Below are 14,417 nucleotides of genomic sequence, written 5' to 3'. Positions count from 1 at the left end.
GTTACCATTATATGTATATGTGACCATTTTTATGTTTGTATATGCTGTTGTTTTGAAAGGCCAAAGACTTTAGAGGATATGTTTGTGATTCACTGTAAACAAATATTTCCTGTTTAATAGGGATAAACACATACAACCATATCCAATAAGTTAGAATATTATCAAAATATTTATTTAAGTACCTCAATTCACCAAGCAAAACACATATAGATTGTATGCATAGATACATATGTAGATATCATAATGTAGAAGACGTTTATAATATTGATACTATAATACTGATATTGACATTTTCAGCCAAGTTGGTATCGGTGTTGAATCTATAGTAGCATAGAAAGATTGGCACTTTAGTTTCAGATTCCATCTTGAAATTTTGTTTTATTTTCATGTTGTAGTTTCTCAACTCCACCTCCAAACAAATTGTTTTGATTTGCTCTCAAATTCTAATATTTTGAGCTTAAGAAAAAGAAAAAGGCATACAAAGCATGTCAATATGTTATTTAAGTATTTTGTACACTCCTATAAACTTTGTCCCAAAAATAACTCAAAGAAAAATCTTACAAAAACACCTGAAAGTCAGAAGTTTGAAAACTTAAATTAAAGGCATTCTGATGTGGCGTGATTTTGCCAAAACAATTTCCCATTTTCCCTGCTGTTCTGAGAGAGATAAACTTTTGTTGTGATATTTCCCAGCACTGGAAACGGAGGTGAGGTGCAGGCGGTTGCTGCCAGCGTCTGTCTCATTTATGCAGGAGACTCTGACATTTTCGCCACACAGCTGGGATTTTTCTTATTTTAAAAAAATTTTAAAAAGCGCGGATATAAGGAAGACAGTGGGCGTTACCTTCTGCTGAAGTGCCAGGATGCATTCCCTTTTTTGTATCAAGGTAATAAATTTTGTTTGAACGATTAAAATAAGTTGCTATAAGCGTTTTTAATAGGGGTATCAAGTATTCACGTATTTTAGCTATTTGCTATGAATCCTAACACCTGCAAATACTTTAGTATAATCAATAACACGTACTTTATATTTTTCTAAGAGAAAATGCTCTCTCAGACCCAAAATAAGACAAAGAAAATGAGTTCATAGTTTTTAAACAAAGCAATATTAATGTTTATTTCACAATGTTTTCCTGCAGTATATCATGTTGTTGGATTTAATACCTCAATAAATAGAATTAGTTACTAGTGTTTGTGTCATTTGTAGTATTTATTATGTTTAACCTGAAATTTAAAGAAATATCTTTAACTAGTCCGACATGTTTGTATTTTTAGGCTTGTGATTAGAATGGTTTGTCTCACCTTTTTACATATGTGGAAAATCTTTACGTCTGAATGAGTGTTTGCTTCCCTCAGCCCGTCAGACAGCAAACATGCATCTTACAGGAACAAAAGGAAAGCCAGTCTGCTCTTTGCTGGTAATGCAACTAAAAAACACATTTAGAAAACAACGTTGAAACAACAGACGAGAGGAAAATGCTGCCCCTTACTTTTATTAGACCATCATTAACTCTTCATGCTGCTAATCTCTGCTCCTGATTCAATCAGTATACAGCTTGTTATTCTGTGCAGCAGCTCCTAATGAACTTTCTGCAATTTGGCTCCTGATTAACACCTAAATCATCTGATTAACCACTTTATAATCAGGAATCATCAACCACAGATTTATCCGTCCAGGACTTTTTTTCCCCCAGTTATTTCTTTTCAGAGGAGCTGGTGTTACCTTTTGAAACCATGGTTCATTTACTTTTTAATTCACAATTGTGCACAACCTACTGTTAATCTATTATATAAAATAAACAGAAGCTAAAACATTCCAGTTTTATGAGCTTATTTTAATATTTGTGTCCTAGTATCTGCTTGCTTTAGCAGCCTGACACTGTTTAAGAGGATTTCCTGTCTTCTCTTTGCAGTATTTAAGCTGGAAGAGCTCCTCTTTGTATGTCTGAGGAGTTTACGTTCTTCTCTATGGGGGTAAGTGCCACGTCTGAGCTGTGTACCCCATGATCCAGGCTTTACTCCCACTCAGCCCAGGCCTGCTCACCGTGGAAAGCCCACAGAGCTGCTCAGACTGAGTCAATAGTGAGCAAGCGTGGTCTGTAAGTTTCATCTAATTAAATCTACATTTTCATGTATAATTGTGTGCCTCTATGAAGCCTCTGTAGGTTGAGTTATTGAAGGGAAATATGGATGTTTATGCTGGTGTGTGAGAGAGAGAGCGCACTCTGCACACCGCTGCTGAAAAACCACCACGATGCATCCTGGAGAGCATCATTCATCGCAGCTCTTCGCCACCTGCGTGGCCTCTGACAGCTCCCCCTCCTTATTATGCTGAACAATGAAAACTGCCACAACAATATAGCAGAAATTTATGCAAACATAAAGCAAAAAGCAACTGTGTCCTGTTTTGTTTGTGCAATCCAGACAGCAAAAGTGTTAGAAAGACAGGTGCATGAGTCGCTGCACTGAAGAAAAATGGTGTATTTTAGACAGATATGTATTATCTTTTCCTCTCTATGCAAACATCTCTAAATGCGAATCAATAATTAAACTTCATCGTCTATTAAACTTGCAGCTTCCTATTATAAGTAAACTTTTGGTGTCTATTATTTATTTTTATTTTTGTAATTGATTTGGTGTTTAATTTTCTCAAAAGTGCAGTGCTGAATGCTTAAAAAAAAGGTTATATTCACTTTGTCTTCAAGCTCAGGTACATCCATCCATCCATCCATTTTCTGAACACCCTTGTCCCTCAGTGGGGTCGGGAGGGGTGCTGGTGCCTATCTCCAGCTAACGTTCCGGGCGAGAGGCGGGGTACATCCTGGACAGGTCGCCAGTCTGTCGCAGGGCAACACAGACACACAACCATGCGCACACACACACACACACCTAGGGGCAATTTAGACAGACCAATTAACCTGACAGTCATGTTTTTTGGACTGTGGGAGGCGGAGTACCCGGAGAAAACCCACACATGCACAGGGAGAACATGCAAACTCCATGCAGAAAGACCGGGGCCGGGAATCGAACCCAGAACCTTCTTGCTGCACGGCAACAGCTCTAGCTCAGGTACAGTTAAACTCAAAATTACTGCAGATTTCATTTTTAAATAACTTTCATTCAACTAAAAATGTTTATTTGCCAACAGGAAATGGTGCTCGTATGTCTCAAAAGAAAATAAAACAATGTCAAAAGAGCATCAGTCAAAAAAAGACATATTTACTTTTTACTGATGTAAGTTTTAAAAAAAATTATTTCAACCAAAACCTGCAAGAGGTGTGTAAATAATCTTGACTTTAACTATAAATTATTTTCAATACACAGTCTTTTTTCTTTCTTTCTTTTTTTACCTTAAAGTAAAAGGCCAGCAGGAATCTGACAAGAGTTCTTGGCTACAAACAAAAAGTAAATGAGACAGTAAATTGGTCAGCATGAACACATTGTTTTAAAAGTCAATAATGAAAAAAATAAAATAAAAATCAGCAGTTAGTGGCAACAAAATCACAGCAAGCTTTATGAGTTAATTTCTGAGATTCTATATTTTAACTGTTTTGAAACAGGATTTTTACTTTCAAAACATGAAGATTTTTATTCTCTTGTGCAAATCGTTTAATTGAAGACTGTTCCAAGTAGCACATTTTACTGCTTAGGCATCCATAGTTGATATTCTGCAGTTTGATACACTTTCCACAAAGGTTTTATATCAGTCAGCGAAAACAAAACTGGCATCTGGTCGAGGTGAATAAACCCAGGAAAACGCTTCACGTTAATTTGTCTCTAAATCAACAGAGATCACATGTTTTCCTGACTCTAACAGGACTAATGAGATCCTTCATGTTTGCAGTTTGAGAGACGAATAGAGCAATCAGTATCATGTGTTTTCACTGAAAAAAAAAAAAACACAGCTGTTTCCTTCTAATAAAATTAATCTACTCCACTGAGGCTTGCCCAATAAGAGATGTGTCTGATTAAAAAAGGCAAAATGTTTTAGCAGATGGACACAAAGCGTTCTCATATCAGATTATGTACTTTAATCAGCAAGCAAACAGCTGAGATTACTCTATTCATTACAACTGCAATAAAATATTAAAACTCTTCTCTGTAGAAATAAAGAGAAAAAAAATCTGCAATCCTTTCTCTTCTTCCACCAGCAACGGCGCCATCTTGTGTTGCTTTCCCGCCGCAGCCTCAGAGCGTTTTGTCACATCCCTGCTGCCTGCTGGGGATCATCCTGGTCACGTCGATGTTGTTGGTGGCGAAGGTCTCCCTGGCCTTCTCCACGGTGGCGTCCGGCAGGCTGCGGGTGCGGCCCAGGATCCAGGCGAAGTCCACGTGGAAGAGCCTGAGGACGTCCGTGCAGGAGTACACCAGGGCAAAGTTCACATAGTCAGTGGACAGGATCCAGTAAGGGGAGTAAGGGAGGACTGCGTCGAATAGACAGAGAGTAAAAGTCAAAGGTCAGAACATAAGCAAGAGGTGATTATTTTTACTCCGATGTATTCCCGCTGACCGTAGGAGTAGGTTATTCCCAGTTTAGCTGGATTCTTTGGGTCCTCTATCACTCCGGTCCCCACAATTTTCCTCACCTCTCCTTTTCTGACACACACAAACACACACAGAGAGTTTTTACGCAGCGCTAAACGGTGCCAACAAGCGCCTGCTGACACATTTACACAAGGTTCCCCGCTCGCAGTGACTCACAGTATTTCCGAGCTGACCACTCGAATGGAGTTGTCCGTCGTCAGAGTGAAATTGGTCTCAATGCAGCGGCCCTTCTCAAACTGGGCCGGCAGCTTGGCAATTTCAAACCATCTCCCCATGAACTGCGAGGGCCAGGGACACACGGGTTCAGAGGCAATTTAGAGCGACGTGAGAGGAGACTATGAATAAATCTACATACTGTAATGGGTTTACAGAAACATGCGACAGGTTAGCTTTCAGGCCCGCTCTGTATCTGCAGTGGAAAGTCATTAAGTACCCTGCACTCTCGGTTTTTTTTCCCCTCAAGGACAATATAGTAGAGAATATCTTAGTGAGTCTGCACTTAAAGCATCACTTTATGTTTTATTTCAGTTGAATAGTAGTTTGTGCAGTCTTTGAGAACGGATAAAATGATGAGATGTTGCTTCTTTGTGATAAAATAGGAGAAATGCATGAACTATTTTTGATTTTGAAATACTGCATATTCATTTTTCAATGTATTCCATCTCATTTAATGTCATTTTAACACACAACCCTTTACCACAGTGAGATTTTATTATTTTTAACAGCTGCAGATAAATGCATTCCCGGCGTTTTGTAATGTGAAGCATGACTTGTAAAATTTTAACATCTAATAATAATAATTTCTTAGTTTAGACAGCGAGTAGATTTGCAGAAACTTTTTCACTTTCACTTTTTCAAAAAGGTTTTAAAAATATTAACACCACTAATATTTGCTCTATTGTAAAATTATTTTTAAAAGACACCAGGATAGAGTTTTACAATATTTTGAATGATGTTTATTTCTAATGTTTGGTAAGAAAAATAAAAGAAAAAGCTGTTGAAACTTTTTTAAAATTGGGTCATTCAAAGACATTTTGGACTCATCTTCTGTTACCTGTTTAAGGATGAAGGCAGGCTGGACTTCTGGTTCTGGACACGGACCCCAGTGGGGAACCTGAGCCCGAATGATGGGGATTACAAGCACAAGAATCGAAGCCAGAAACACCCTCATGATAAGAGCAGGCTGCGTTACCATGCAGAAAAACAGCAAAAGCTGCTGTTATTCACTTCCATTCTACAAACATTATACATTTTAAAATCAGTAAAGGATTGTTTAAGTTGGTCAGAGGAAGTAAATTTATCTTACCGGTTTTGTTCTTCTTTGTGGATTTGTGTTCTCTCCTCAGAGATCTCAGGGTTTGACTCAGAGAAGTTGCTCTCCACAAAGTTTTTGCACGTCTCTGAAATCAATGAGATTCTTTGTCTTTCTCCAGTTTTATTACCGGCGCAAAGTCGGTTATTACCAAATTAGAGTCATGGGTGACGCTCCGGCTGGAATGTCACAAAGTTATCAGAAGAGATGAGAACTTGTGCTCTTTTTTTTGTTCTCATTTTTCAGATTTTTCCACTGATTTACCTACAGTCAGAAGTGTGCATACCCCAGGTTTCTTTCAATTATTTCAAAGATTTTTTTCCATATTCAATGTGAGGTATATTCAAATTCAAAAATACTTTTTTAATCCCAAAGGGAAATTAAGTGTTGTTATAACTCGTTAATTTAGATTCTTCAAAGAGTTATTGAAGATCATGATGGCTGATGGCATTTCTGCAGCAGTCTGTACTGCACTGAAGATGAAGATGCCTCTGACTGAAAATGCTCTGCCTTCCTAAGACAGTTTTGTGAAGAGGATGGTCATATTCAATTCAACTGAAAAACAAATGTCAAAATTGTAAACCTTTTAGTAACGTGGTTGCTTTCGTGGTCACACACTTAAGATGCACTTTTTAAAATTCTTTAAGATTCAAGCTTAACATTTATTCCTCTTCAGTTCAGTAGTCCGAAATTGAGTTTACTCACATCTCCCCATCTACATGGATTTTGTGCAGCAAACTACAGAGACCAGGTTAAAAACTTTAAATAATTTCACAGGAAACCTTAGATACCATAAGAATGAGACGTGTTTGCTAGAACCTGAGTCAGTAACTTGACATTTCATTATCTGTAAGGTCCGGTTGCTGTTTGATAACACGAATACTCTAAAATAAACACTGTGATTTACATGCAGAAATCTATTAAATGTTGTCTGCTTCCAGACAAAGCCCTCCGGCAACAAACAAGGTTAAACTAAAGAAGAATAAAGATCAAAAGGCTCAATTTCCAGCTAATATATCCAGCTTGTATTTCAGGGAGGAATGACTTGTTAGCTGCAGCCAGACACATCAAAGCCCGGTTAAAGCAGCGGCGGCTGCTTTCTGCCCGGATGGAGGCAATGAGCTCGACTGGTCAGAAGATCAAGGAAAGAAGCGAGCGCACAGCCAAACTGGCTGCAGGATAATGAGGAAATATCAAAGAGCTGAGAAATGTATTAAAGATGCAGCTTGCAAAGGTGGATTCGGAGGAGAGTTTTGGTCATTTTTAATCTTATCGCAAGGCTGTGTGTTTGGATTTTCTTTTTTGTGCTGATATTCTGTCCCATGAGGTTTCATGAATTATGAAACTGCAGGGTTGTTTCACTTATGTTTCAGTATGTTTGAATCCCTGTATGGAGTTGCTCTCCTAATGCATGAGTGGGTTCTCTCCAGGTACTCCAGTTTAAGAGTTCAATACGTTAGGAGGGAATTATGATTTTCCTGTCACCTTCATCCAGAGGAGACCCTCTGTACCTATGATATTGTGGTTTGTGAATATCACAGTGCAAAGGGGCTCTGTTGTTCGGTTTCTGAAACAGTTTATTGCTTGAAATACTAATATCAGGTTGAATTAATCATACACATACAACAGAACATATTTTACCTTTAGATTGTAAGATATGAAAATCTGCTCTGTGTTTTTGTCCACTAGAGGGCAGCAGAGGCGCTTTAATGTGAAATGATCAGCGGACCTTTCGGGAAATTAAACAATATCCTCATATTGACTTTTCATGATCAGGCACTTGTTTCCAATTTTCATCCAAAAAGAAAGTTTTCAAACCTTAAAAAAAAACACAGAATTTTATCTTCTAGCCTTTAATTGAAGGCATAAAAGTTTGTTTCATTGACCAAAAATAAATAAATAAAACTTAGATTTGGGTTCAGCAAAATGTTGCTGGTTCACATTTCAGCTCCACACCTAAAAGAAAATGTTGTGTAACGGCTGCGGTAAAGACTCACATGTCAGCGCGTATGCAGCCGTGCTGCTGCTGATGTCCCTGCAGCTGTGCACACATATACAAACTGTGCATTACCACAGAGGGAGGACAGAAAACCATGAAAGTGAACAGCGACACGTGCATAGAGCTTGAGAATGTTTCCTGCTGCTGAGGAATGACTGAGGTCAAAACCTCGAGGACGATCTGTCTCCTAAACTGAACCGACCGCTGTGATGGTTATTGGTTAAGATTAAGACGAAAAATGCTAAAACAGAAGTGAGAGCGGAGGTGTGTTAAATGCCAAGAAATAAAAATGTGTTTTAAGAAGATTTTTAAAAGTGGACAAATAAAGGGGCGCTTCTAATACAAAAGAAATGACTTCATAGAAGTGCTATAGCTGCATTTTTAGGGGGAAAGCTTGTAAGGCTGCAAACACCGTCTCCTCTGTGTTGTACAGGAGCTGCAGCATCGGATTTTATGTTGCTGTGCATCACAAACTAAATGGCACTATGAGGAAAAACCATTATCATGAAGTTACAAACTGACAATGACTCAAGACAACAAGATCCATGTTTTGGATTTATCACCATCTGCAATTCTAGGTATTAGTGTAAAAGAGTGTTGGAGCAAAGACATCCCAGAAACCAAAACCAGTTACACCAGTTCAGCAAGCAGGGATGGGCCAAAATCCCAGCAAACGTTTGTGAACAGCGTTTTTCAGCTAAAACAAAAGAAACGCATGCAAACCTCTGAACTAAAATGAACATTTAGGGAGGTTTTGGCCAACTGATGGTGCCCGTCATTGAGCTCTGTTGCTTTGGTTATGAATATGGGTTTCCATTGAGTGTTTTGTTTTGTTTTTTGGGGGGGGATTGACTTTGGGGATCTGAGATGCGAAGGAGGGTTGAGTTTGTTGCTTAGTTTTATTTTTAATGTAATTTTTCTCCCTTTAGTTGAAAAAGCAACAAAAGCAGGGCTGAAACTTGTGCATCGCAATTGTTTCTAATTGATTTTTTTATGCACTATTTTGTCAGTATTTTATTGGTAAGTGTATTTATAGGTGTATATGTATAATAAGAATTGTATATTGTAATTATTTTTTTTGATTGGCTCTAAATAACATATTTTTTAAAAAATTTAGCAACAAGAAATAATTTAATAATAACTGACCTAAAGCAGGAAACGCTTAGTTTGATTTAATTAATTAATTTTTATTATTTTTTTGTACCCTTTTAGCTATGCTGCTGACATAACTGGCTTTCTTTATTTGAGACAAAATCTAAATAATTCTTTAGAAAACATGTTAGTTTTAGATTAGGATGTGTCCAACAAGAGTAAATTATTTAACAAGCTTAATCTCAACAGATTTGTGTTATCTAAGTTTATTTACCTTGAAGCCAGTCAGTCATGTGTCCCGGTTGTGTAACGTCTCGTTCGTTATCCATTAACTGCAAAGCATTTCGCTTTATGGTTAAAACCCGTCCACCAACACAAAAAGCCTTTTGGGTCTGGATGTTTTCAAAGCAGAAGGTCAGGCCTACGGTGAAATTTCCTTTCAGTTCAATAAATATGTTGAACATGCAGCTGGAAGATTTTATCATTATTTTAAAACTTTCCACTTTCCTCCTGAAGCCTAACGAAGCAGCATTGATTTTTAGAAGAAATATCTGTCTCTCTTTTATTTTAGAGCAAAGTTTTGTTTCAGTTTCATCAACAAAAAAAAATACTTGAACTAGTATAGAAACAGTCATGCTAATTTGCAGATATAGTCCTAATCTAGTGCAAAAGCAGCAGGGAAGAACAGATGAACAGTGTTTTGTAGATTTTAAAAACAAAACCTGCTACATGGACTGATGTCCAGCCCTGCAGGTTTCTTTGTTTTTGGGTTAAATACTTCAAAGTCAAACCATTTTTACTTAAAGTTTTATCAACTTTTAGTTGATAAATAAATTATGAAGTTAAAACTTAATAACTTAGTGGACTGGATGTAAACCTTGTCGGGAGAAAGCCTTTTCCATAAGTTTCAATAAACCACCGAAGATTAAAAGGTAATGATGGAATAAAATCATTGTTGTATGTTTTGGTTTTGGATATATTTGATTTCATCAACATGCTTTTTTATGTGTAATGTCATGACATCATGACAAAACTTGTCTGTAAAATGTTTCAAAGTTGAAATATATTTTTACATTGGAGATTTTATTTTTATAACAAGAACTGTGCTAACTTTATTTCAGGTTATGACGCAAACAGGCAGTCAAATTTAACTTTATAAAAACATTCCCTAAAATGTATGTAACCAAACTTTGTGGAGCTGAATATCTTTGGTCAGAGTCTGTTTCATTTGAGCAGGTCCCAGCTCCCACTTCACCAAACCACAAGGAGGGGCTGAAGACGGGAGACGTTCGGGTCTTTAAAAGCCTCCAGAAACAGGCTGTGGTCACTCCTGCTGGTTTCACACAGGTGAGCAGGACACACCTTCCTGAAGCAGCTGGATTTTGACTCGTCTTCAGCTGCTGTTTTCTGTTTTACTCTCTGCAGACTAAGGCGACAAGATGAACGCTGTGCAGATTCTTACTTTGACTATGCTGCTTGCTGCTGGAGGCGGCGCCCAGCTTTTCAAGTCTGGCAAATGTCCCGATCCTGCAGTCCAGTACAACTTTGATCCTGCCAGGGTGAGCAAAGTTTTATCTAATCTGGTAAAGTAACCAAAAAATTGTACTCAAGTAAGAGCAGCACTACTTGAATGTATTTTTTCTCAAGTAATAGCAGAAAGTAGCCAAGAAATGAAATAAAAAGTAAATAAGGCAATAATAAAATAAGGCAAAATAAATATTTTTCTAAATCAGTTTCTTTCAAAAAAAAAAAACAAACAAACAAGAAAAAGTCTAATAAGTGTCTTTATCTGGTGAATTTTTGGTTAAACCGTTTGTCCTTTGTTCAGTGAAGAGAATCCAAAAATTTTACTCAACTAATAGTAGCGATACTTCAAATTAAAATTACTGAAATAAAAGTCAACTATACCGACTACACAGCAAATTCAGAAGTGTCAGATTTCCAGTGCAAGTGTTGTATGTTAAAAATACAGTGTTAATTCAGTTAGTGTTAGTGTTAGTTTCCCTAACACTCACCAAAGAGTTAAACAAAAAGCAATCTAGTCCAGTGTTGATTTCCAAATTAACTCCAATAGTCTAACTCAACACTCAATCTGGTGTTGACTTAGAAATCAACATCAGACAGTTCCTCACACAATTGTAACATATTTGTGACATCACTGCAGGGAAGGAGATACAGGTAGAATAAGGGTTGCAGTAGATCCCTGGCCTGGACCTACAAGGGACCCACATAGAATGAAAAATATACCTTCAGAAATCCAAATTTTCTTTATTACATCTGATGAAAACTTCAAATACCTACCCTCTTCTGTTGAAGACTGTGACCCTCAGTAGATTTTATAGTAGGGTGCCTCATTGTTGACTCATGGTTGCAAAAAACCTTACCAGATTGACTGATTTTAGTGACATAGTGAGTGTAAAATATTGAATAAAAAGTTCTGCCACATGACTGGCTTTATTTTCACTCTTATATTTAACTTTATGACACACAAAGCTACAAATGAATCGTCCTTATTGTCTCCAGGTGCATTCTAGGTAAAGCTTGTCACCAACGTCATCATCAGTTACTTGGCAACAAAATGGCAAACTAGCTAGAGCATTTCTACGGAACGTTAACATGTTTTGAATTTATGTTGTTTCATCATTAGTGACCAGTAGCCTGATGTTTCTGTTCTTCTCTTGGTTTGTTGTACTTCATGTCAGATGGACTTCAAAATATCAAAGTCGCTCTCTGTGGTGATGAGACTTGTTAGCTTCGCTGTTGCGGGCATGTATATGTTGTAAAGTTAAATTATCATGAGCGTTATTATTTGGGCCCGGTTATTAGCCCCGCCCCCCGGCCGACGCCATCTTGTTCCGCTACTGCGTCACATGTTTGCCTGAGGAGCGGAGGCAGCAGTATGGCGTCTTGTCTGGAGTTTATTATAGCAAAGTAAGTTCCATGTTAAAATGATCATGTTTTTGACTAATCTTTATGGAGGCATTATTTTTCCGTTTACACAAGAGCATCGATTCATATACACAGTTCGCTTAATGTACGTTTATTTGTTTGGATATCACGGTTTATACGACTGTTTATTATCTTAACCGAACATTAAAACTGTCAGGAAAATCTGGAGGCCATTTGAGTTGACATTATTTAGCTGCGGAGTCGTTTTCTTTAAATTTTTGGCTGTAGACATGGGAGCACAGCCACTCCCCAGCTTGATCTATGCCATAGGCGTCAAACTCCAGTCCTGGAGGGTCACTGTCCTGCAACATTTAGATGTGCCGCTGCTGCACCACACCTGAATACAATAATTAGATGATTAGCAGGACTCTGGAGAACATATCTACGCAATGAGGAGGCAATTGAGCTATTTGACTCTGGTTCTTTGTTCCTGTGGCACATCTAAAAGCTGCCAAAATGTTTTTTATTTGTTAGTGTGTCATGTTGATGATGACTTCAACACATTTCTCCAGACAGGTTGGCATGACTTTTAATGCTGTCCAAAAAATTTTCTATAAGCTTACTAATTTCTTTAGTAATTATTTCTGACTTTTTTATGCTTTATCTTGTAAACCAGATGGGCAGAGTAATTTAAATGAATATGATGGTGACACACACAGGTGAGTCTGATTAGTTTTGTTCAAACTTCTTTTTAAAATATGTATTTATTATCCTAATGTTTCTGCTATATTTCCTGTTTTTCCTTACAGGCTGGAAGTCTTCCTCCGTCATGTTGGTGAAAACAAGAACAGCACCAAAGACACTTCACCATCAGTGATCACAAGACCATCCATGGTCACTTCCAATGAACTTTCAAAGCACACTTCACCTTCAGTGCAAAGTACCATGAATGTATGACCTTTGTTGTATATTGCTGTCAGTGCTGTTTGATGTTTTGAAATAAAAGTGATTATATACTGCAACTGGTGCTGGTGTTTTTGTAGCATCTAATGTCTTTTAAAATTAATTTGGGGATTATTGATGGTCAGTAGTTTCTGAGGGGAAAAGGTTTTAATTGCTCTAATGGCTTTTTCTTGGGAGTAAATTGACAAAAAAAAAAAAGTGGGTAATGAGAGAAGGGGAAGACCGGGAAGCGAACCGCATTGAAAACTAGAGCCTCCATATGTGGGTTGTGCTTAAACGCCACTCTGATGATGTGAGACAAACTCAGAAGTCCTGTTTTGTAAATAAGCTAAATATTTTCTTTATGTTTGAAGTTTAATAACTGTGGCTCCTCTTCAGTATCTTGGTAAATGGTTTGAGATCCAGAAGCTGCCATCAGCCTTCCAGAAAGGTCAATGTGCCACCAGCGACTACATCCTGCAGAGTCCTAGAGTCGTCAGAGTCCTCAACAGAGAGCTGCTGTGAGTTAAACTTCCTGCTTGTTTTTGAACATCGTCAGTCAAACAGTCCTGCGGCCTGTAATCCTGAACAGAACTGATTTACTTTTTTATTTTTAACCTGCAGTGACGATGGAACAGTCAGGTCTGCTTTTGGCACGGTTGAAGTGAAGGACCCTGCTGAGCCAGCCAAGCTGGAGGTCACCTTCTCTGATGGTAAACAATTTTCTTTCAGAAACGAGTGTATTTATTGAAGTTATTTAAAATCCTCCTGCTGCTGCAGTAATTCTTCTTCGGGGTTCGTACTGGCTTCTGTCCACCGACTACGACAGCTACGCTCTGGTCTACAGCTGCAAAAGCTACGGCCTGTTCCACGTGGAACTGGCCTGGATCCTGAGCAGGCAGCCCACTCTGCCCAAAGATATTACTGAGTACCTGCTCAGCATCCTGTCCTCCATCGGCGTCAGCGTGGACAAGATGGTCTCCACCATTCAGGACGAGGCGTACTGCAGTCCCATGTACCAGTGAGACGGAGTCGTGTTAAAAAAGCGTCTCTATGACAAGCCTCATCTTATTTAAAGAAATGTCTTCTACATGTTTGTGTTTTATTTTGTGGAAATAAAATTCCTGATTCCTGCATCCTAAAAAAGGCATTTTTTATTCATTATGTTGGTTCAGTGGTTGCATTTAACATTCAGTTTAAACTGTAAGTTATATTTAAGACTTATTTTTATATCTTTAAGTCAAACTTATTTATTTGGCAATGAAAAATTACATTGCTGTAAATAATTGACTATTTTTGTTTAAAGTTATCTTTGGAGAAATGGAAAATTTATCTTGCTAAAACCAAGTAAAAGGCTAAATAATGGTGAAAATTTAAAATGCAAAATATGTAAATTCTGTCAATAAATATAAAACAATATCATTATTACAAAAGTACAAGCATTAATTGAAACAACTTTAATCCTTCATTAGGATGGCAAAATATAAGTGGTCACATGGTAGGAATAGGAAAAAAAAAAACTTAATTTGTAAATAAAGATGTTTAGCCAGTTTTCACCTGACATTGATTTAAAAATTAACGTCAGCAGAAATAACTTGCAGTTATTAGATTTATTTTTATTTATTTGATGGCAGTAGA

The 14,417-nt window shown here is 37.6% G+C and overlaps 2 protein-coding genes and 1 long non-coding RNA gene across 4 annotated transcripts in view; 2 read left to right on the top strand and 1 right to left on the bottom strand.

Moving 5' to 3' along the window:
* LOC106947171 (uncharacterized) overlaps positions 1 to 2,203 on the top strand; it is a 33,784-nt gene extending 31,581 nt beyond the window's left edge. Inside the window, exon 3 of the long non-coding RNA XR_001424926.1 lies at positions 1,914 to 2,203. This is a non-coding gene — a long non-coding RNA (uncharacterized LOC106947171). The remainder of the gene's footprint in view (positions 1 to 1,913) is intronic.
* A 1,149-nt stretch (positions 2,204 to 3,352) lies between these two features.
* On the bottom strand, positions 3,353 to 6,171 carry apoda.1 (apolipoprotein Da, duplicate 1). The gene is made up of 5 exons (XM_015031990.1): positions 5,852 to 6,171; positions 5,600 to 5,728; positions 4,702 to 4,823; positions 4,511 to 4,596; positions 3,353 to 4,424 (listed from the first exon to the last, which is right to left on the bottom strand). The coding sequence occupies exons 2-5, from the start codon at positions 5,714 to 5,716 to the stop codon at positions 4,189 to 4,191; spliced, it is 561 nt and encodes a 186-aa protein (XP_014887476.1). The 5' UTR covers positions 5,717 to 5,728; positions 5,852 to 6,171; the 3' UTR covers positions 3,353 to 4,188.
* A 3,800-nt stretch (positions 6,172 to 9,971) lies between these two features.
* On the top strand, positions 9,972 to 13,867 carry LOC106947166 (apolipoprotein D-like). 2 transcript variants are annotated; one of them, XM_015031987.1, is made up of 5 exons: positions 9,972 to 10,295; positions 10,374 to 10,507; positions 13,179 to 13,300; positions 13,404 to 13,492; positions 13,560 to 13,867. In XM_015031987.1, exons 2-5 carry the CDS (start codon positions 10,388 to 10,390, stop codon positions 13,802 to 13,804), a joined length of 576 nt encoding a protein of 191 aa, XP_014887473.1. In that variant the 5' UTR covers positions 9,972 to 10,295; positions 10,374 to 10,387; the 3' UTR covers positions 13,805 to 13,867. The 2 variants fall into 2 exon arrangements, with proteins under 2 accessions (XP_014887473.1, XP_014887474.1); XM_015031988.1 differs by lacking the exon at positions 9,972 to 10,295 and having other exon boundaries at positions 13,404 to 13,495; positions 13,566 to 13,867.
* The last annotated feature ends 550 nt before the right edge of the window (positions 13,868 to 14,417 follow it).

Source organism: Poecilia latipinna, unplaced genomic scaffold (genome assembly GCF_001443285.1).
Source record: "Poecilia latipinna isolate Pla-1442-1.1 unplaced genomic scaffold, P_latipinna-1.0 Scaffold227, whole genome shotgun sequence".
Classification (NCBI taxonomy): domain Eukaryota; kingdom Metazoa; phylum Chordata; class Actinopteri; order Cyprinodontiformes; family Poeciliidae; genus Poecilia; species Poecilia latipinna.
This window is presented reverse-complemented; position numbering and strand designations above follow the sequence as displayed.